Genomic DNA, 22,725 nt, shown 5'->3' with positions numbered 1-22,725 from the left:
TGGCCATGATAAATTGCCCTTAGTGTTGGGTGGGGTTACTGGGTTATGGGGATAGAGTGGAGGTGTTGACCTTGGTTGTTCTGGGTGAGTGTGCTGAACACTCAATTTGGCTCTGTTTCTGTTCTAAGCTCTGGAGTCGCCAGGTGCCGGTAAGACACCGCCACAAGCTTCAAGGTGAAGTTCAAAGCAATAAAACCGTACACCAATTAGTAAGTCCAAACAACTGAGTTTTTTATAACACAATTATAATAACTACCCATGCACACGCTAAAAGGATTAAACTTATTCCTACCGCTAAATAACTAATACCTATCTCGAAGGAACTGCTGGGTCAGGGAACAAGGCCTCTTGCTCTGCTCTGGTCTGCAGACTTCAGGTTGGTATCAATTAAAAAGGGGTCAGGAGTGCCTATCTCTGGTAGCGGTCGTTGGGAGGCACTTACTTGTTGGTGGCTGCTATCCGAAGGCTGGAGCAGGAGACTGAACCATGTGTGGGACCTTTCTTTTATAGGTCCCTGGGGATCCGTGCCCCTTTGGGCGGACTCCTTTACCTGCTTGGAATCGATTGGGTCTCTTCCCAATCAATATGTTTGAACCCCCCAATCATGGGGCAGTTCCTCAGTCACTGGGGCGGTTCTTGGGACTTATTGTTTTGGGCTTCTCTGGCGCCAAAGGGTCTGGCCTTCCATAGAATGTATCGATCTGTGTTTAACTTGTTTCCATTGTATCTGGGGATCGCCCGGTATCGCCTCATTAGTATGTTAACTGGTTTCTTTTCACAGTGCTGTCTGGTTTCTGCAACAGTCAAAACTGGTTTCTGCAGTCGTCCCAATATACAATCGCTTTGCAAGCTGCTTGCTTTACAACATGTCCATTTTCCCTGCATTCCTTGCAATCTTCCATTTTGTGTTGGGCAGTGGCCACCCCAGGTGGCTACAGTGGGGTGCTCTTTCCAAGAGCCGGTGCAGACTCGATGGGCCGAATGGCCCCCTGCACTGTAAATTCTATGATTCTATAATATCTATGAAAGTATTTGAGTACAGCTTTTGACATTGACACATTGAGCTGGATGATTAAAATCTATGTGTTTCAAATTTCCACCAGAGACCTTGATCTTGCTCTTTCACCCCCACACCGGACCTTTTTATGTATGGTACGACAGGTCAGTTAGCATGAAATCAGTCGTTGGGAAAATGTCGGAAACTATTATGAAGCAAGTCTTTTTTTTTTTATAAATTTAGAGTACCCAATTATTTTTTCCAATTAAGGGGCAATTTAGCGTGGCCAATCCACCTACCCTGCACATCTTTGGGTTGTGGGGGTGAAACCCACGCAGACACGGGGAGAATGTGCAAACTCCACATGGACAGTGACCCAGGGCCGGGATTCGAACCCTGGTCCTCAGCGCCGTAGGCAGCAATGCTAACCACTGTGCCACCGTGCTGCCCTATTATGAAGCAAGTCTTAACAGTGCACTGAAAAAAATCATGGTATGATCAGGCAAAATCAACATGGTTTTACGAAAGCAAAATGGTGTTCGACAAATTTATTTGAGTTTTTTGCGGATGTAACTAGTAGGGTAAATAAAGGGGAATGAGTAGATCTGGTATATCTAGAATTCCAAAAGCATTCAATCAGGTGCCACAGAAAAGGTTAATGGGCAAGATGAGGGTTTATGGAGTTGTGGTGACAAATAAGGATAGGTCTCGGGCTGTCCACCGCTGATCTATATTAATGACAGAGGGTAATGTATCTGTGTTTGCTGACATTACTAGGTTGAAAGATATGCTGTGAGAAGGATAGAGTGAGGGTGCAAAGAGATTTGCAGGTTAAGTGAGTGGGCAACAAGGTGGCAGATGGAGTGTAATGTGGGGAAGTTTGAGTTCATTCACTTCGGCCATAAGAATAGAAACGCAGACTTTTTTTAAAAAGTGTTCAACTTGTAAATGTTGATGGCCTTTATTGCAAGGGGATTGGAGTACAATCATGCTACATTTGTACAAAACTTTGGTGAAACCACACCTGAAATACTGCAAGCAATTTTGTCCTCCTTATTTAAGGAAGGATATGACTGCATCGGAGATAGTGCAGCGAAGATTCACGTGATTGGTGCCTGGGTTGAGAGGGTTGTCCTATGATGGGAAGCTGAGTAAATTGGGTCGATACTCTCTGGAGTTTTGAAGACTGAGAGGTGGTCTTATTAAAACATACAAGACTCTGAAGAGATTGTCAGGTTAGACAGCGAGATGGGAAATCTAGAACACGGGCTCAGGGGACAATCAGCAAGGTCTGGGATCAGGAGAAATTTATTCGCTCAAAGGGTTGTAAATCTTTGGAATTCTCTACTCTGGTGGGTTGTGACTGCTCCATCATTAAATATATTAAGTCTGAAAACTTTTGATCTCCCTCAGAATCAAGGGATCAGCCAGGAATGTGGAGTTGAAATCCACGATCAGCCATGATCAGCCATGATTTGGGCAGTAGGGTAGCATGGTGGTTAGCATAAATGCTTCACAGCTCCAGGGTCCTAGGTTCGATTCCCGGCTGGGTCACTGTCTGTGTGGAGTCTGCACGTCCTCCCCCTGTGTGCGTGGGTTTCCTCCGGGTGCTCCGGTTTCCTCCCACAGTCCAAAGATGTGCGGGTTAGGTGGATTGGCCATGCTAAATTGCCCGTAGTGTCCTAATAAAAAAAAAAGTAAGGTTAAGGGGGGGGGTTGTTAAGGGGGGGGGGCTCAGCACAACATTGAGGGCCGAAGGGCCTGTTCTGTGCTGTACTGTTCTATGTTCTATGATTGTACAGAATGGCAGAGCAGGCTCAATGGGCTGAATGGCTATTCCTGCTCCTATCTCTTGTCAAATCATTTAGTTCCATGATTTTCCAACAGATTAGTGAAGAATTTGAATCATATTTTTAATAGGCTTTCCATGACTTGGAAATATTTTAAATATGTTGATGTTTATTTCTTGTCGTAGCATAAAGTATGTGTTGGCTATAGAAGTTCTTAATGCCTCAGCAATTATCATACATCACGTCTTTTGATCCTGTGGCTTAACGGACCCTATTTTATAAAATATGAAATGCAAAATTAAAGGGATTTGTGTATTGTTTATTGAGGATCAAGACCAAGTGTTGGTAGAAGGGAATAAACTTGGAGCAGAAAGGAAGTGAAAGTAAATTCAGAGGGCAAGAACTGGGACCAGATAATGTGTTCCACTGCCTGTGAAAAGAAGTATGGAAGTTGGATTTAATTAGTGATATGTGAAACCAAAGTAACTGGTAGCAGTGATGGTATTTGTGCGTCAAGGTTCAATGGGTGAAGAATGGGGAAAACAACTGAGGCAAAATCTCCTCAGGCTCGCATCGTACCTGTCTGTGTTTGAACAATAATTTGCATTTATATAGTGCCTTTAAAGTGGCTGTTTCAGGGAAGCGTTGTTTCTCAACATTTGACAAGTGGCATAGGATGAGAATAAGGTAGATAACCAATTAATGGTCCAAAAGGTAAGTTTTAAAGATCATAAGGAAGGAAGAGGTACAGAGACAGATGGGTTTGGCCTTGGCTGCTGAAGGCATGACCACCAATGGTGGAACAATTAAATTGGGGATGCTCAGCAGGTGCAAGTAAACAAGCGTGACATACCATGACAGTAGATCGCCTGGTCGTAGTACCTTCAAGCAGCAACCACTTTGGAAGCCAGGTTTGGGGGATCAAAGATGCGAGAGTTTGGGAACTGAGGAGATTAAAGATAGGGAGAGATGATGTCAGAGATGGGATTTGAAATCATGGATGAGAATTTTAAAAGCAAGGTATTTCCTAACTGGGAATCAATGTCGGTCAGCAAACGCAAAGGTGATGGCTGAATGGAACTTCATGTGAGTTAACACAAAAGGGGAAAACATTAAGTTTACGCAAAAGTGAAACCTGTGAGCCAGCCAGGAGTGCATTGGATTAGTCAAGTCCAGAGGCAATGGCGGCATGAATGAGGGGTTTAGCAGCAGATGAGCTGAGGTAGGGGTAACTTTGGACCATACTATTGAGGTGGGAAAGGGCAGTGTTAGTGATGAGGTAGTTATGTGGTCGGAAGTTCACCTTGGAGTCAAATAACACGTCATGGTTGCTAACAATCTGGTTCAGGCTCAGGCAGTTGCCAAGGAATGAGAATTATGGCAGCAACCAAAGACAATGGCTTATGCCTTCCCAATATTTTGCTGAGGAAAGCTTATCTGTTACTGGACAAGCAGTGTGACAATTTTGAGACAGTGGAGAAATCGTGAGAGTTGGTGGTGAGGTATGGTGTTGTTGGTATACAATGTGGAAACTGGAAGCTGTGTTTCTGAATGCTGTCACCGAGGGGCAGCATGTGGGTGAGAAATAGAAGGCTAAAGATAGATCCTTGGGGAGCACCCAAGGTAGTTTAAAATAAGTTGTTTCTGTTTATTTATTGGTCTATTTATCTATACTTGACCCTCTCGTCTACAGAATTTGCAGAATTCATCGAGTGATGTGAAGTTGGTAGCGGAGAAAATGATCTGGTTAGTGAATAAAGACACTTTGAATCCACTTGACCCCCAGACAATCAAACCTATCCTGAAAGCCTTGCTTGACAATACAAAAGACAAAAACACCAGTGTGCGAGCGTACAGCGAACAGGCCATTGTCAACCTGCTCCGGTTAAGGGAAGGAGAAGAACTGTATCAGGTATGTGGAATGTACTAAATGATTTTTCACCCCTTTGTAAGTAGTATTTTAGATGGGGGTCATTGCTTTGACCTCCTAAATAGAAATGACTCTAATTTATTCATTGAGAATCGGTTGAGTACCAACTTGTAAATCCTTCTACTATGTACCTATGGCAAGCGGTAAGAGCTGGAGAGATTCAGGTCAACCATGGGTGATTGAAATAAATTGGAGCCTCCAGTATCACTACCATAGCTCTACATTTTAATAAGCACTTAAATGTGTATGTTATCAGAACAGCTTGGACTCCGTGGGAGCCCAGTTGGCTGGACAGGCATGTGAATCAGATTAGTGCCAAAAACATGGAAGAGGGACTCGGAAGCCAGGAAAAAAGACTTCACGATATTGCTCTCCAATTCTCCAAAATCTTCAGGATTGTCTTGCGCTGAAACGCAAGCAGAAGTTAAAATAAGATTAGCAAAACTTCCTTTTTACTCATTAGTGTGATGTGGATGTTCCTGGCAAGACCAGCATTTGTTGCTCATGCTCAGTTGCCTTTGGTGATCAGTCTTGAATACAAATGAGTGGCATTCTGAGGGAGCATGATTAAAAGTCCAGAGCCACACCAGGTAAGGATAGCAAATTTCCTAAAGGATACTCGGTGGGTTTTTACAACAATCTGACAGTTTCATAGTCACCGTTGCTGTTAATTGCTTTTTATCCCAAATTTATTTAATTAAAACAATTGAAATTTCCCAGCTGAGAAATGGGATTTGAACTCCTATCTCTGAATCATTAGTCCATGCTTCTGGATAACGAGTCCAGTAACATAACCACTATGCTACAATACCCACTAAATTTCAACTAAATGAATATTGGGAGTACTTGTTGCAAGGATCCAATTAATTGTCCCATAACATTGAACAGTTCCTCATTATGCCAGGTAGGAAATTTTCTGCACAGGTTTGTTCTCATGCCATTCACAGCCTTGGAATGAGTTCACAACACATATATATATATATATACACGTACCAGTTCTGGTAACTCATCCGGGGGCTGACTGATTCTCCAACTTATTGAATTTCAGTATTAATTATCAATTTAGATATGATACAACGAAAGCCTTTATTTTGTGATGAACTCAATATGCTCCACTGGGCACCAGAGCTTGAATTGGAGGGAGGGTGCATTACTAGACAATGTCACACTCATATCTTGAATACCTGAGGAAAGCTTTTGTATTCAAATCCTACAACATCAAGTGGAAATTATTGGTTGCAAGATAATGAATACAGTCCCTTGGGAAGTTATCTATAGTATTTACCTGATCAAGATCTACCATCCAATTCTGAGTTCAGGCGGTTATTACTGTAATTTGGCTCATTCCACGAGCAGTTTGTTTAGCTGCTGAGCACGCAATGGTTTCTGGGTTCACGGTAAGCACCGGAAAAATGAAACTATTCCTGACTGAAATTTTAATCTTCTTTTGGACAAAAGTGGGCACTTTCATGAAACAGCATGATGACATTTTAGCTGTCCGACACATCTTTAATCAGGGTATTTAATTGCATTCCTTCAAGAATTGTCATGGTAAATTGGGTCCTCTGTTTATCGTATGCCCATGTTAAATGATTGGCTTTCTCGGTATCTGCAAGATGGCAAGTACCTGTTCTGTTATGGTGGGACTGACGTAGGAGGAGAGATTGATTAGGTTAGGATTGTTTTCGCTGGAGTTCAGATGAATGAGGGAGGATCTCATAGAGATTTACAAAATTCTAACAGGACTAGGTAGGGTGGATGCATGGAGCATGTGTCCAGAACTAGGAGTCTCAGTCTTGAGGATTCGGGGAAGACCATTTAGGACAGAGGTGAGGAGACATTTATTCACCCTAAGAGTGGTGAGCCTGTGGAATTCATTACCACAGGAGGCAGTTGAGGCAAAGACATTGAATACATTCAAGAGGCGGCTAGATATGGCGCTTGCTGCGATTAGGATTAAGGGTAATAGGGAGAAAGCAGAAATAGGCTATTGAGTTGGACGATCAGCCATGATCGTGACAAATGGTGGAGCAGGCTCGAAGGGCTGTATGGCCTTCTCCTGCTCCTATCTTCTTTGTTTCTCTCACACACAAAATCTGAGAGCATGCTGCTGCTGAACTCCAAACTGGCTTCCACATAAATTCCTAGTGCCAGGTATTCCTTTTCTGTATGATTTTATAATGATTGAGATAGAACATGAACTGTTGCCAGGGCTAGAAAGGTGTAGCTACGAGGAGAGATTAGATCGCTTGGGGTTATTTTTCTTGAACAAAGATGAGGGGACTTAATTGAGGTGTACAAAATTATGAGGGGAAGCAATAAGAGTGGACAGGGTAAAATTGTTTCCCTTGGTGGAGAATTCTAGAACCAGGGGACATTAATTCAAGAAAAGAGGCAGAAGATGTAGAGGGCACGAGAGGAAGAACTTTTTTTACACAGAGGATAGTGGGCGTCTAGAATTCGCTGCCAAGTTGGTAGTGGAGGCAGAGATCCTAAATTCTTTTTAAAAAGGACCTGCACCTTAAGTGCTCTAAGCTACAGGACTATGGACCAGGTGCAGGAAAATGGGATTAGAAAGAGCGCCTCGGTGTCCTCGGGCTGGCATGGACAAGATTGGCTGAATGGCCTCCTTCTGTGCTGCAATGTTTTTCTATGATTCTCTGAACCACCTACAATAGTGGTTTTTCTAGATGCAATTTAACTTTTCCATATGAAAATAAAGTTGCTGTCTTACCTGGTTTTTGCTACTCTTTGTGGCAGCACAGCTTTGTGGAACATCCTTTTATTTTGTGTTTAAGCTCCTTATTGTTTCCTTCAATCACGGCTGCTTCACTTGCCAAGAGCTGAGGTACCCTCCCTTTTGAACGTGGTCACGTTCAGTAGCCAAGTGGAGACTTCATGACCACTGTGGAAATGTGGAAGCAATTTTTTTAAAAAGCTATTTTAATAACTGAGGAAACATCTAATGTTCTGATGATGGGCAGGGTATATATGCCTCCCTCTCTTTTTAACGTTTTGATGTGGCACAGTGTTGCATTAGCATTGTTGCCTCAACGCCAGGGACTCCGGTTCAATTCCGGCCTTGGCTTACTGTCTCTGTGGAGTTTGCACGCTCTTCCCATGCCTACGTGGGTCTCCTCCTGGTTCTTCGGTTTCCACCCACAGTCCGAAGATATGTAGGTTAGTGGATTGGCCATGATAAAAAGGCGCAGGTTAAGTTGGGTTATGGGGATTGGGTGGGGGGGGGAGTGGGACTATGTAGAGTACCCCTTTAGAGGGCTGATGCAGACTTGATGGACCGAATGGCCTCCTTCACTGTTGGGATCCTATGGATGTTCATTTGGTTTTGAAATAAATTACTGATTGATTTTGAAAATGTTTCTATGAGAAGGTAGATCTTGGATTCACATACTTAAAACAGAAAGAAAAAACATACCTTTTTTTTCTTTTGATCTAGAATGTTTCTAAAATTCTTGATACTGCCAGTCTGGATCTATTGGCTGAAAGCTATCGACGATCTTTGAAGAAACTTGCCGGACAGGCGGATTCAACAGAACAGGTCGACGACACCATTCTGACATGACATTGAAGAATTTGATTTTTTGGGTTTTTTTGCTGCACCACCTTTATGCAAAAAGTTTTAACTTCTAATTTTGTTTCAAAGTGCAGTCACCGTTATGGCAGGCTGTTGGAATTGAACATGATCCTGTGTTTTAGTATTGCTGCACTTGGTTTATGTGAAACATGAATCGAGGTTTGTGGTGTCATGACAAAAGGGTTGCCAGCATTAATGGTAGTGCGAGGAACCTAGATATAAAGAGACAGAGTGACAAAATCTACAGGCCTTCAAAAAGTAATCGTTCAATAAAACTTTGACTCAAAACAGTTTTTGTATACTCTACTTCCTTTGTGGTTTATGAATGATCTCTGTTCTGGGATCACTTCAGCTTATTTTTGCACGCATACACGCAGACACCAAGCATTAGTCTTCAGTCAGCAAAGAAAATCTAATCCATGGGATATGTCCCAACTGCAGCTTTGTGGCCAACCAATGTAGTAATAAGCCTAGGTGACATGATCAATGTCGTCGGTCGTTTGTGTAAAGACCTTGACTGCAGGCCTAGTGAGCAAACTAAGACTCTTGAAATTGAATCCTCAGTTAGCACGGCCCATTTTTAGTGACTAGAACTTCCCATAGCTGAACATTGCTTAGGATACTTAGGATATTTACTATGTATTTTCCAAATCCTAAAGGGGTAAAGTGTCAGTGCTAAACTGCTGACAGTCTAACTATTGATAATGGACAGGCTGCTCTGACTGTTTTTGAATCCATTGTTTGTCCAAATAGAGTGGACTGCCTAAAGGCCATGCACTCTTCTCCCAACTTCTTTATAGCCCCGATTATCCAGGTGATCAATCGCCAGCAGCAAAAAACTGCCACAATCCCGAGTGAATGTTGCTTACAGAATTCCACTGCCCCCGACCTGTATATTGTAAGATGACCAGATCTTTTAAAAACCAGCAGCCATCTCATCTGATCTTCTTTGGTGAAAATCAGGTTGTTTCTTCAAGAATCAAACAAAGCAATTATTATGTTTACTTCAATAAATGACAAAATTATCATTTGCAGCAGTTGTATATCCAGACCATGGACATGATCTACACTATCATGGATTCTACTCCATTTTTCAACCTTGGGAAAGAAGTTTTCAAATGTTATCATTGCCTTTCAAAATATAACTCAAGAAAAATTACAAAGAACAACTTGTAAATATGGAACATAGAAATATTCCCACGCTATTATCAAATGATATGTGGCACCAATCCAACCGAAAATATTAGAGTAGATTAAAATCTTGGTCAAGGTGTGTCTTAAAGGAGGAGAGATATTGAGAGGTGATAAGGTTTAGAGAGCAAATTCCAGAGCCTAAGGCAATAGCAGCTGAGGACATAGCCGCCAAAGGTCAAACAAGTAAAATCAGGCTAGTAGGGACTTCCAGTGGCGTTCGCGAGCGGAGCGGCCGCGTTCAGGAGAAGCTCCCGCCGGTCCGCGATATTGCGGTCTTTTTCGGGGGGGTTCCCCGCTGATTTAAAAAAAAAAAAAATTAAACCTCTCCGAGGTCGGCCCTGCCTCCCTCGCCCAGTTAAAGCATCAAAGCTCTGTTTCACGGAGCCGGAGGATTGGCAGGGCGGGGAGGAGAGACTGGTCCCGGCAGGGCGGCTGCACGTGGAGGAGGAGCGGGGATCGCGACTTTGTTCCCAAAGGAACAACCTGAAAGCCGAAGGGCTCAAAGAGCACGGAAAGAAAAAAAAAATGTTCTCTCTCCTGAAAACTTTAAAGGAGCAGCGGGGGCGGAGCCAAGCTGAGGCTGCAGGCCCAAAGCCAGGGCGTGATATAGGTGAGATGTCCCACATCAGATGGCTCCCGCCTAGAATGTGGTAAAATAGACTGAAGCCCGGTCCCAGGGAAATTCTGGAGGTGTACAAAAAAGAAGAGAAGGAAGTTTTAAAGAAATTTGAGATTGAAGAAGGAAGGGAGGGTGAGAAAAAGGAAAAATAGTAAGCCGTTAAAGGATGCGAAAAGCAGCGTCGAGGAAGGGAGGAAACGTGGGCTCGCCGTTGAATGAGAGGACAAGCAACGGTGCTGACGATGGCGGAGGCCGGACCGCATGGTGGGGCCGTACTACATAACGGTGGAGAAGGTGACCGAGGTGATGGCTGTGGAGCTGGAAAAGCAGTTTGCGAGACACATGGAGGCTTTGAGGAAGGAGATGGCGGTCGCATTGAAGTCATTGGTGGAGGAGGCAATTGCCCCGGTGAGAGTAGCTGTGGCAAAGACATCGGCCGAGATGAGACAGCAGGGCGAGAAGATGAAGGAAGTGGCGGAGGCCATGTCGCAGCACAGCGACCAGTTCACCTCGATGGGGGACGAGCTGCGGAGGGTGGTGGAGGTCAACAGAGAACTCCGAGCAAAGCTCGAGGACTTGGAGAACCGCTCGAGGCGGCACAATCTTGAGAATTGTGGGCTTGTCCGAAGGGTCAGAAGGTCCAAGGCCAACAAAGTACTTCGCTAAGAAGTTGACGGAGCTGATGGGGGAGGGTGAGAACCCCTTCCAGTACGAGCTGGACCGAGCTCATTGGTCATTAAGGCCAAAGCCCAAAGTGAATGAGCCGCCAAGAGCAGTAATTATCTGCTTCCATAAGTATTGCATGAAGGAGAAGGTGTTAAGCTGGGCGAAGCAGAAGCGCGAGGTGCAGTGGGATGGTGCTGGAGTTTGGATCTACCAGGAGTTGGCAAAAAGACAAGCGGCTTTCGGGCGAGTGAAGGCGGCACTGTACAAAAAGGGGGTGCGATTTGGTATGGTATACCCAGCAAAGCTGAGGGTGACGTATGATGCCAAAGACTTTTATTTCGAGACAGCGGAGGCGGCTGTGGCGTTCGTGAGGCAGAAGGTTTGGGACAGACGTGAGGAGCAGAGCTGGGAGAGAGACTGGGAACTGTGATTGGGGAGCTGGAAAATGTATAAATGCTATGGGCGCGATTCTCCACAAATGCGGAGAGTCGTAAAGGCTGCCGTGAAACTGGCCGTGTTTCACGGCAGCCTCCGCGCCCCCTCCCGGGACCCGATTCTCTCCCCCCCCCCCCCCCCCCCCAGGCGGAGCTAGCAGCAGGGCCCCGTGAAGCACGGCATCGCGGCTTAGCGACCGTCGCTAAGCCCGCGCGCCAAGTGTCACGGCGGCTGACGCGCACGATGACGTCAGCCGCGCATGCACGGATGACGTCATCACACATATGCGTCAAACCCGCGCATGCGCAGGCCGTCATGCCCCTCAGAAGCCCCGTGGACTGATCCTGCGGGGCGGCGGAGGAACAAGTAGTGCGTGGGTATTGGACCCGCTGCCCGCGATCGGTGCCCACCAATCGCAGGCCCATGCCACCCTTGGCACGGCTGTGGTGCGGCCGTGCCAATTGGTGCCATGGTTGTCCGGGACGGCACTTTGCGGCCGTTTTCACGAACGGTGAGAGCAGGTGTGTTTGTGTTCGTGAAAACGGCCGTAAAGGCCTGGGAACTCGGCCCATCGGCCTGGGGAGAATCGCTGTTCGCCGCAAAGGGTGTCCTTGTATGCCGATGATTTGTTGTTACACGTGTCGGAACCGAGTGTGTCGATAGGGGGAATATTGGAACTGCTTCGAGTGTTTGGGTTTTTCTCTGGGTACAAACTAAATTTAGACAAGAATGAGTATTTTGTGGTGTCTCGGCTAGGGGTGGGGGGGCTGGCATTCCGTAGGGCAGAGACTCACTTTAGGTACCTGGGGGTGCAGGTTGCCCGGGAGTGGGGGGGGGGGGGGGGGGGGGTTCCGCAGGTACAACATTTCTGGTTTGGTGGGGAGAGTGAAAGCTGATCTGGCGAGGTGGGATGGTCTCCCACTGTCACTGGCGGGTCAGGTACAGGTGGTTAAAATGAACGTGTTGCCGCAATTTTTGTTTATTTTTCAATGCCTGCTGATTTTCCTGCCAAAGGCTTTTTTCAGAGAGATTGAGGGAAGGATTGCGTCATTCATATGGGGAGGGAAGGAAGCCAGAGTTAGAAAAGTTCTGCTACAGAGGGGAAGGGTCTCCCGAACATGATGTATTACTACTGGGCGGCGAATGTGGAGAAGGTGCGGGGCTGGGTCAGAAGGGTTGATTCCCAGTGGGTCAGAATGGAGGAGAGTTTGTGTAGGGGGTCGGAATTGAAAGCACTAGCAACAGCGTCGCTCCCGATAGCCCCGAGGAAGTATTCAGGGAGTCTGGTAATAATAGCTTCATTGAGAATTTGGAGGCAGTTTTTCCTACTTCGGGGTGGGGGCAGGGTCAAGGGAAATGCCGATTCGGGGGAACCACAGATTTGAGCCAGGCAGGTGGGATGGAAATTTTCAGAAATGGGAGGAGAATGGGATTAAGACACAAAAAGATTTGTTTCTTAGGGGTCGGTTTGCAGGGCTGAAGGAACTGGAAGCGAAGTATGGGCTGGAACAGGGGGAAATGTTTAGATACATGCAGGTTTGAAATTTTGCCAGAAAGGAGATAAAGAGCTTCCCGGTGGAGCTGGCCTCCACATTGCTAGAGGAGATGCTGACGACGGGGACTGGAGAAGGGGGTAGTAGTGTCAGCGGTTTATAGGACTATTTTGGAATAGGAGAAGGCAACGTTCATATATTTTGGTCCTGTCCAGAGCTAGAGGATTACTGGAAGGAGGTTTTTCGGGTAATTTCTAAAGTGGTTCACATGAAACTGGACCCGGGCCCCCAGGTGGCCATATTCGGGGTGTTGGACCAGCCAGGGTTGGAAACGGGTGCGGAGACAGATGTAGCCTTCGCCTCGTTGATCGCCCGAAGGCAGATCCTGCTCGGTTGGAGAGCAGCCTCTCCACCTTGTGCCCTGACGTGGCGGGGGAACCTTTGGAATTCTTGACACTTGAGAAGGTTAATTTTGAACTGAGGGGAAGGATGGAGGGGCTCTACAATTCATGGACATTATTCATTATGCACTTTCAAGAACTGGATAACATTGAACATTAGTTGGGAGGGAAGGGGGGGCGATGTGTGTTAATGGTGGCTTTGGGTGATTCCTTTTTGTCATCTGTTTATGTGAACATATAGAACATAGAACAGTACAGCACAGAACAGGCCCTTCGGCCCTCAATGTTGTGCCGAGCCATGATCACCCTACTCAAACCCACGTATCCACCCTATACCCGTAACCCAACAACCCCCCCCCTTAACCTTACTTTTATTAGGACGCTACGGGCAATTTAGCATGGCCAATCCACCTAACCCGCACATCTTTGGACTGTGGGAGGAAACCGGAGCACCCGGAGGAAACCCACGCACACGGGGAGGACGTGCAGACTCCACACAGACAGTGACCCAGCCGGGAATCGAACCTGGGACCCTGGAGCTGTGAAGCATTTATGCTAACCACATGTGGGCGAATGTTTGGGGTTTGGTGGGAGGATGGGATTGTTATTGATATGTGGATTGACATATTTGGTACTGATTATTGTTTATTGTTGGTGGGTGTAAATTTGGGAGAAAATGTGAAAAAGTAGAGTAAAGAAATATTTAATAAAATCGGGATGGTAAGAGAATGCAAGTGTCCAGATACCTAATATGGCGAGAGGAGATTACAAAAATATGGTCATGGCTTGGAGACATTTAAGTAAAAGGGTGAATTAAGGTATTGTTTAATTGGGAACTAATGTAAGTCAGCAAGAACAGTAATGGTTGACTGGGACTTGATGCGAGTTAGGACACAGGCTGCAGAGTTTTGGATGATCCCAAGTTTAGCACGTGTAAGTGGGTGCCATATCTAAGGAAGAATGTGCTGGCGTTGGAAAGGGTCCAGAGGAGGTTCACAAGAATGATCCCTGGAATGAAGAACTTGTCGTATGAGGAATGTTTGAGGACTCTGTTGGAGTTTAGAGGGATGAGAGGAGATCCTATTGAAACGTACAAGATACTGCAAAGCCCTTAGAGGGAGGGGAGGCAGATGTGGTGACGGCAATAGACGCGGAGAAAGCCTTTGACCGGCTGGAATGGTAGTACCTGTAGGAAGCGCTAAGAAGGTTCGGATTCGGTGAGGAGTTCATAAGTTGGGTCCAGCTACTCTACCAGGCCCCAGTGGCAAGTGTGTGCACAAACAGGGTGAGGTCGGAATACTTTAGGCTCCACCGGAGGACAAGGCAGGGTGCCCCCTCTCCCTGTTATTATTCGCCCTTGCGATAAAGCCGCTGGCTATAGCGCTGCGGACTTCAAAGAAATGGCAGGGGTTGGTTCGGGGGGGGGGGGGGGGGCGGGGAGGAGCTTTGTGCAGATGATCTGCTCCTGTATATTTCAGACCCACTAGAGGGGGTGGGGGAGGTCATGCAGATTCTGAGGGACTTTGGCAATTTCTCAGGGTACAAACTAAACGAGAAGAAAAGCGAGATGTTCGTGATCCAAGCTCAGGGGCAGGAAAAGGGACTGGGAGAGCTTCCGCTGAAATTGGTCGAAAAGAGCTTTCGGTACCTAGGGATACAGGTGGCTCGATAGTGGGATGCCCTCCACAAGCTTAATCTATCTCGGCTGGTAGAGCAGATGGAGGGGGGGGCTTCAAAAGGTGGGACATGCTCCCGTTATCCTTAGCGGGGCAGGAGCAGACCGTTAAGATGATGGTCCTCCCAGATTTCTGTTCGTCTTCCAGTGCCTTCCCATCTTCATCCCTAAGTCCTTTAAGCGGGTGAACAAGATCACCTTGGGATTCGTATGGGCAAATAAGACCCCACGAGTAAAGAGACTGTACCTGGAGCGCAGTCGGGGGGGGGGGGGCTGCCGAACTTTTGCAGCTACTATTGGGCGGCTAACAGCCATGGTTAGGAAATGGGTATTGGGGGAGGGGCTGATGTGGGAGTGGTTAGAGGCGGCCTCATGTAAAGGTACCAGCCTGGGAGCACTTGCCGGCCCGCTATTCCTCTAGTCCGGTGGTGGTGGTGGCATTAAAGATCTGGGATCAGTGGAGAAGGCACAGGGGGCTGGAGGGAGCCTCAGTCTGGACCCCGATATGCAACTATCTCAGATTTGTCCCGGGCAGGATAGATGTAGGGTTTCAAAGCTGGCATAGGGCAGGCATTAACAGGATGGGGGACCTGTTCATAGACGGGACCTTCCCCAGCCTGAAAACGCTGGAGGAGAAATTCAGTTTGCCCCCTGGAAAAGCTTTCAGATACCTTCAGGTATGCGCCTTTCTGAAAAAACAGGTGGTATCATTTCCGCTGCTACCCCCACGCAGGATACAGGATAGGGTGGTCTCCGGCATCTGGGTAGGGGAGGGGAAGGTGTCGGACATCTACCAGGAACTTCAGGAGGCGGAGGAACTTAAGGGAAAATGGGAGGAGGAGCTCGGTGGGGAGTTGGATGCGGGCCTGTGGGCGGATGCTCTAAACAGGGTCAATTCCTCCTCATCGTGTTCCAGGCTTAGCTTAATCCAGTTTAAGGTGGTCCACTGGGCACACATGATGGCAACCAGGATGAGCAAGCTCTTTGGGGTTGAGGATGAATGTGCGAGGTGTGCGGGAAGCCCTGCAGATCACGTCCCTATGTTCTGGGCATGCCTGGCTCTTAAGGGATTCTGGCAGGGATTGGCTGAGGCAATGTCAAGATCTTAGGCACGCGGGTGGTGCCGAGTCCAGAGATAGCGATCTATGGTGTGTCAGACCATCCGGGAGTTCAGGAAGCGAAAGAGGCCGACGTTCTGGCCTTTGCCTCCCTGGTAGCCCGGAAACGGATCCATTTAATGTGGACGGACTCGAAGTCCCCGAGTGTGGAGACCTGGGCTGGTGACATGGCTGGGTTTCTCAAGCTGAAGAAAATAAAGTTTGCCTTAAGAGGTTCCATGGCAGGGTTCTCTCGGAGGTGGCAGCCGTTCCTCGACTTTCTAGGAGAGCAGTAGGTCAGAAGCAGCAGCATCCCGGGTGGGGGGGGATAATCGTTACGTTGTTTTGTTCCTTTCTTTGTACATACGGTTAACATTTTTTTTCTCTTTGTTCTGTTAATTGTTGCGTACAGTTATGCAAAAATTATGGTTTTATTTTACTATTGCCACTCCACTAACGGGTGAGATGTTTACCGGCATCTTTTAAATGCTGGCCAATGCCAGCACCACCACCATCTCTTGAATGAATAAAAGGAAACTCCATCTTCACCCCCCCCCCCTCTAAATCCTTACAGAGTTTGAGAAGCAATGGCTGTTGTGTCTGCCGATCTCCGTAAGTCGATTGAAGATGAGATCAAATTGAGGTATACCAGATGATAAAAGATATTGGCCTTCTATAGAAAACTATGAGTCAGAGCCTCCGACCGGGAAGGAGGGTGTGAGACGGTTCCTGGGTGGGTTGGAGTTTCCGAAGGTGGAGGAGGAGAGGGTGCAGTGGTTGGAGACTCCGATTGGGTTGAGGGAAGTGATGGACGGCTAGGGTGCGATGCAAGCAGGAAAGGCCCTGGGGTCAGAAGGATTCCCAGTAGGGTTCTGGCAGGGGTTCTCGGATGTTATGTCTGAGACTGGGGGGGTGGCTCCGAGTCCAGTGGTGACAATATTTGTTATGTCAGGAGTCCAGGTGGGGAGAGAGGCCGATATATTGGCCTTTGCCTCCCTGACAGCTGGCAGGTGGATTTTGTTGTGTTGGTGGGGCTCGCAGCTGCCGAAGGCGGGGGTGTGGGTAAGTGACCTGGCAGAATTCCTGTGGTTGGAGAAGGTCAGGTTTGTTTGCGGGGGTCAGAGGAGGGGTTCACCTGTGTTTAAACTTCCGGGTTGCTGTAAAGGAGACAAGAGTTCTGCTTGTCCACAAAACACCTTTATTTCTTTCATACAACTTCACACACAAATTTCCACCATGGGGCTGCATGGTAGCACAGTGGTTATCACTGTGACATCAGAGCTCCAAGGTCCCAGGTTCGATTCCCGGCTTTGGAAACTATCTGTGCGGAGTCTGCACGTTCTTCCCCCCCCCCCCCCCCCCCGTATCTGCGTGGGTTTCCTCCCACAGTCCAAAGGTTAGGTGATTTGGCCATGCTAAATTGCCCTGAGTGTCCAAAAGGTTGGGTGGGGTTTCTGGGCTGGGCTGGGCTGGGATGGGGTGGAGGTGTGGGCTTAAGTAGGGTGCTCTTTCCGAGGGCTGGTGTAGACTTGATGGAACGAATGGACTCCTTCTGCACTATAAATTCTGTGAAGGAATGGTGAAATATTTTGAAGTCTGGATAGTGTGTGATTCTTGGGCTCAAACTTGCAGATGTTGGTGTTCTCATGTGCCTGATACCTTTGACCAAACTAGATTTGGAAGATGCTGTCGAAGAAGCCTCTGAGTGAGACATCACGCGGCCTGTACGTCCGTGCTTTGCCAGCAATAGGACTGTGTGAAGAATTGAAGATGGTCAGTTCGTAATAAGGGAGAGAGGGCCAGAGACACAAACAGGCCGGAATCTGTAGGAGAGAGCTCTGGAGAGTCCACGGCAGGACAAAGCAGCGCTGGTCTGAGCTGTTTGCAGAGCTCCAGGGATTCTGGTGAACACCCAACAAATAAAAAAACAGAACAGAAATCAGAAATAAAGTATAAAAATGATTTATTGAGGTGTGGCTTTGTTAATTTTGCTACAAATCAGGATGCAAAGCCCATTTGTGTTATATGCAAGGATGTACCGGGAAATGAAAATTTAAAACCCTCAAAACTTCAAACGCACGGCACATTCAAGGACAAGTGTTTTGATTTTTTTTGAAAAATGCAGCAAGAACTTAAATTGTCAGTTGACATCCTTAGCAGAAATGTAACATTAAATGACAAAGCAAGTGTGATTTTAAGGATCAAGAAGGCTCACTGTTGCATTAAAGGTAAGAAACAGTGGTGGGTCGCGAAGATCGGCTGGCCTCGGTCGCAAAGGTCAGCCGGCAAGGGTCCCGAAGGTTAACCAGTTGGTGAAAGTGGGCCCCGGGGGAAAAAAATTTTGGAAAGCACTGAGAGGATGGAGATGGTGGCTAGAGGGCAGAGTTTATGGTGGGGGCATTAAGACAATAGCTGCGGTTAGCCAATATTTAGTTGAGAGGAAATTTCTGCTAATCCATCAGACGGGCAATGATTTGGAGACGGCTGAGAAAGTACACTTCAAATGTGCTTCATTGCTGTAAAGCCCTTTGAGATGTTTAGTGGTCATCTTTATTTCTTAAAGCTGGGTTTCGTCAGTGTATATGTAGAAGCTGTTGCTGTAATTTTGAATGCTGTTGCCAAGGGGCAACGTGTAACTGAAAAATAGAGACCACCAGAAATGGATCCTTGGATGGGGGTGTGGTGGAAACACCAGAGCAAATGGTGCAGGAGAAGCTATTGCATATAATTGTCCAGCTAGGATTGGATAAACAAGATTGGCGGGGGGGGGGGGGGGGGGGGGGGGAGATAGGGGTGAGGGGTTTAATTGTGTAATTTAAAGTAAAGAAAAGAAACTGGGGTTATCTTTGAGTTACAGGGAAAGCAGGATCCAATAGTTCTTAATGTGATCCTGCAAGATCTGGCAGTGAATGGTTAAACCAGCTGCCCACTATCTTGATTCCGATTGATGTACTTCCAAAAGGCATTTGCTTGTCAACAAAATTGAAGCTCCTGGAATTAAAGGGATTGCGGCAGCATAGTTACCAAGTTGGCTGAGTGACAGGAAACCAAGAGTACTGATGGACAGTTTTTTTCTGAAGGAAGGTATGGGATTCCCCAGGAGTCAGTACTAAGACCATTGCTTTTCTTTATTAATGACTTGGGGTGTACAGAGCATAATTTCAAATGTTTTAGATAACACAAAATTTAAAGGTGTTGTGAACTGTGGAGGAGTGATATATTTCAATAGGACATAGAGAAGCTGCTGGAATGGGTAAACTGGTAGATAAAATTTCATGCAGAGAAGTGTGAAATTATACATTTTGGTCGGAAGAACAAGGAGAGGCAATTTTTTTTTTAAATTTAGATTACCCAATTATTTTTTCCAATTAAGGGGCAATTTAGCATGGCCAATCCACCTACTCTGCACATTTTTGGGTTGTGGGGGCGAAACCCACGCAGACACGGGGAGAATGTGCAAACTCCACACGGACAGTGACCCAGAGCCGGGATCGAACCTGGGACCTCAGTGCCGTGAGGCAGCTGTGCTAACCACTAGGCCACCGTGCTGCCCTGGAGAGGCAATTTTTATTGAGGGATGCAATTCTAAGGAACAGAGAGACCTGGGGATATATGCATACAAATCATCAAAGACAGCATTGAAAGTTGAGAGAGTGATTTGTCCTGGGCTTTATAAAGCCAAAACGAAGAACATTATGGTGATCCTTAATAAAACACTAGTTTGTCATCAGTTGGGGCATTGTCTTCAATTTGGAGCACCACACGACAAAATGGTTTTAGAAAAATGTGGAGGAAAAGAAATAGGGTGGCACGGTTAACACTACTACCTCACAGCGCCAGAGACCGGACTTAATTCCAGCCTTGTGTGGAGTTTTCATGTTATCCCATGTCTGTGTGTTTCCTCCGGGTCCTCCCAGTCTAAAGATGTGCAGGTTAGGTGGATTGGCCATGCAAAAATTTCCCCTTAGTGTCCAAGGATGTAAAAGTTGCCAGAGTCCCAGATGACCATAGGCTGCTTTCCCCTGTGAGGGGGAGAGCTGATTGGTGATGATTCACCACACCTCAGGCGAGGAGCAAGGTTGAGAAGTCAGGCTTTCATGAATGGCCTCAGCCTATGGAGGAATTTAACCTGTGCTGTTGGTCTCGCTCTGCATCATGAACCAGCTGTACAGCCAACTGAACTAAATCGGCCCCCTCAAATATGTGCGGGTTAGGTGGGGTTATGGGGCTAGGGAGTGTACCTAGAGAGTTGATGCAGACTCGATGGGCTGAATAGCCTCTTTCTGCATTGTCTGGGTTCTATGGAGAATGATTCCAGGGATGAGGGACTTTATAGTTAAGTGAATAGATGGAGTTCTCCTTGGAGAAGCAAAGATTGAAAGATTTGCTCTCCCCAGTGGTGGACAGCCCAAGAACATTGATTGAGTAAATGAAAAAAGAACCAAAAGTGCCATGCAGAAAAGTTTATTTTTATGCAAAGTGGTTATGATCTGGATTGTGCTACTTGAGGCGATGGTTTAAGTCAGGATTTTTCAAACTCGCAACCCACTATAATGGTGTACGATAAGTTATCGGTCTTCACAACTCAAACTCGTGGGCTCCTTGTGCTGTTTAAATAAAAAAGAGAATGACTTCCGCATGCGTGCCTCCTCAGGCGGATCCAGCAGTGTGCAGGCCCAGTGTCACCTCTTGATGTCAGCGCCTGTCCCAGTATTGTCTCCTGATGTCAGCGCGCTGTACCGAGGCCAAATTTCTTTTTGAAAATGGCAGAGTCTTCCCACCGGAAGTGGCAGTAGAGAGCAGGTTGTGGGCCCAGTATGTACAGTGCTGTCCCGCGATCTGTGCTTTGGCACCAAAATCATGAAGGCGAGAGTCTTCCATTTTGGTGCTGCCGCAAACAAGCAACAGGAGTGTGTGATGAACTGAAGATGAATTAGATTGTGATAAGGAGGAGAGGGCCAGTGACACAACAGGCCAGGATCTCACAACTGAATCTGCTGGAGGGAGATTCTCAAGAGAGTCTACGGCAGAACAAAGCAGTGCTGGTGTGAACTCTAGGGCCTCTGATGAACAACCCATTAAGAAGCTGAAATCAGGAACGAAGCATTATAAATATAATTTCTTGAGCCTTCTGTGTTGGAACTATTCAATGATTCTATGAAGATCAAAGCTGTGCAGGTTAGGTGGATTGGCAATGCTAAAGTGCCCTTAGTGTCCAAATAGGTTAGGTTGGAAGTGTGGATTTAAGGGTGCTCTTTCCAAGGGCCGGTGCAGACTCGATGGGCGGAATAGCCTCCTGCACTGTAAATGTTATGATTCTATGAAGTCTGCATCTCTTGATCTTTGGAGATGGTCAGCCCAGAGAGAGTAACTTTAAACCCTACCCTCAATAGTTGTTGTTTCCCTGATGAAGATATTTGCTCGATGTCAAGAACCATCATGTCCGACAATAATTGAATTATCTCCACCAGCTGCCCCCAGCCCTGACAGGAAAAGGCCCAGCGTTGCCGGAAACAACCAAGCCCAAGATGGCGGGCGTCTCCGGAAAGACCCGAACTGTAGGGGGCCGCGATTGAGAGTCTCCGGAAAGAGCGGAACTCTCGGGGGCCGGGGCTGAGCGTCTCCGGAAAGAGACGAACACCAGCGGGAAGGGGCGGGGCTGATGTTTCCGGAAAGAGCCGAACTCCAGCGGGGTGGGGTCGGGGCTGACGTCTCCGGAAAGAGCCGACGTTCAGGAGGCCGAAGCTATTTCCGGAAGGCAGGCGGCAGGGGCGCTCTGAGCCGAGTGATTCCGGAAAGAACCGAGCGGAGCCGGATAGTCGCAGCCGCCCTGCACAAACAGTCGGAGGAAGCGGCGCCGCCACTGAGAGACTGAGCCGAGCTGCCCCTGCTCAGTGCTGCTGCCGCCATGGCCAGGGATTACGACCACCTCTTCAAGCTGCTTATCATCGGGGACAGCGGTGAGTAGCAGCCGGGGAAACACCAGCATTGGAACCGGGGCGGGGGCAGGAAACAGGCCAAGACCAAGGCCCCGACACCAGCGTCGGCAGAGACTGCGGAAGGGGAGCCAGAGGCAGTCAGGCCGAGGGCAGACAGTCAGGGCCTCCATTCTACCCTGTCAGAGGACGGCTTGTGGGAAGCAAATCGGAGCTGGGATTAGAGTGTAAATACCCGGACAGAGGGACAGCCAATAGGAGAGTAAATGTGAGAGGCTGGGAGAGGAGGGGGGGGGGGGGGCTGGGCAAGGGAGAGGAGGGGGGGGCTGGGCAAGGGAGAGGAGGGGGGGCTGGGCAAGGGAGAGGAGGGGGGGCTGGGCAAGGGAGAGGAGGGGGGGGGGGGGCTGGGCAAGGGAGAGGAGGGGGGGGGCTGGGCAAGGGAGAGGAGAGGGGGGGGGGGGCTGGGAGAGGAGAGGAGAGGGGGGGGCTGGGAGAGGAGAGGAGGGGGGCTGGGCAAGGGAGAGGAGGGGGGGGCTGGCAAGGGAGAGGAGGGGGGGGCTGGGCAAGGGAGAGGAGGGGGGGGCTGGGCAAGGGAGAGGAGGGGGGGGGGCTGGGCAAGGGAGAGGAGGGGGGGGGGGCTGGGCAAGGGAGAGGAGGGGGGGGGGGCAGGGGGGAGGGGGGGGCTGGGCAAGGGAGAGGAGGGGGGGCTGGGCAAGGGAGAGGAGGGGGGGCTGGGCAAGGGAGAGAGGGGGGGCTGGGCAAGGGAGAGGAGGGGGGGCTGGGCAAGGGAGAGGAGGGGGGGCTGGGCAAGGGAGAGGAGGGGGGGGGCTGGGCAAGGGAGAGGAGAGGGGGGGGCTGGGAGAGGAGAGGAGAGGGGGGGGGCTGGGAGAGGAGAGG

General features: G+C 48.1%; 2 protein-coding genes across 2 annotated transcripts in view; both read left to right on the top strand.

Annotated features, from left to right (window-relative positions):
- Positions 1-8,602, top strand: part of gcn1 (GCN1 activator of EIF2AK4) — a 175,491-nt gene extending 166,889 nt beyond the window's left edge. Inside the window, exons 57-58 of the mRNA XM_038793220.1 lie at positions 4,481-4,699; positions 8,175-8,602. Coding sequence (XP_038649148.1) covers positions 4,481-4,699; positions 8,175-8,300 — 345 coding nt within the window. The 3' untranslated portion in view covers positions 8,301-8,602. The remainder of the gene's footprint in view (positions 1-4,480; positions 4,700-8,174) is intronic.
- Positions 8,603-21,628: 13,026 nt separating this feature from the next.
- The window catches only part of rab35b (RAB35, member RAS oncogene family b), a 63,192-nt gene continuing 62,095 nt past the window's right edge, over positions 21,629-22,725 (top strand). Inside the window, exon 1 of the mRNA XM_038793211.1 lies at positions 21,629-21,852. Coding sequence (XP_038649139.1) covers positions 21,801-21,852 — 52 coding nt within the window. The 5' untranslated portion in view covers positions 21,629-21,800. The remainder of the gene's footprint in view (positions 21,853-22,725) is intronic.

This window comes from Scyliorhinus canicula, chromosome 1, assembly GCF_902713615.1.
Source record: "Scyliorhinus canicula chromosome 1, sScyCan1.1, whole genome shotgun sequence".
NCBI classification, from domain to species: Eukaryota; Metazoa; Chordata; class Chondrichthyes; order Carcharhiniformes; family Scyliorhinidae; genus Scyliorhinus; species Scyliorhinus canicula.
Note: the sequence above shows the minus strand (reverse complement) of the source record. Positions and strands in the feature narration are given on the sequence as shown.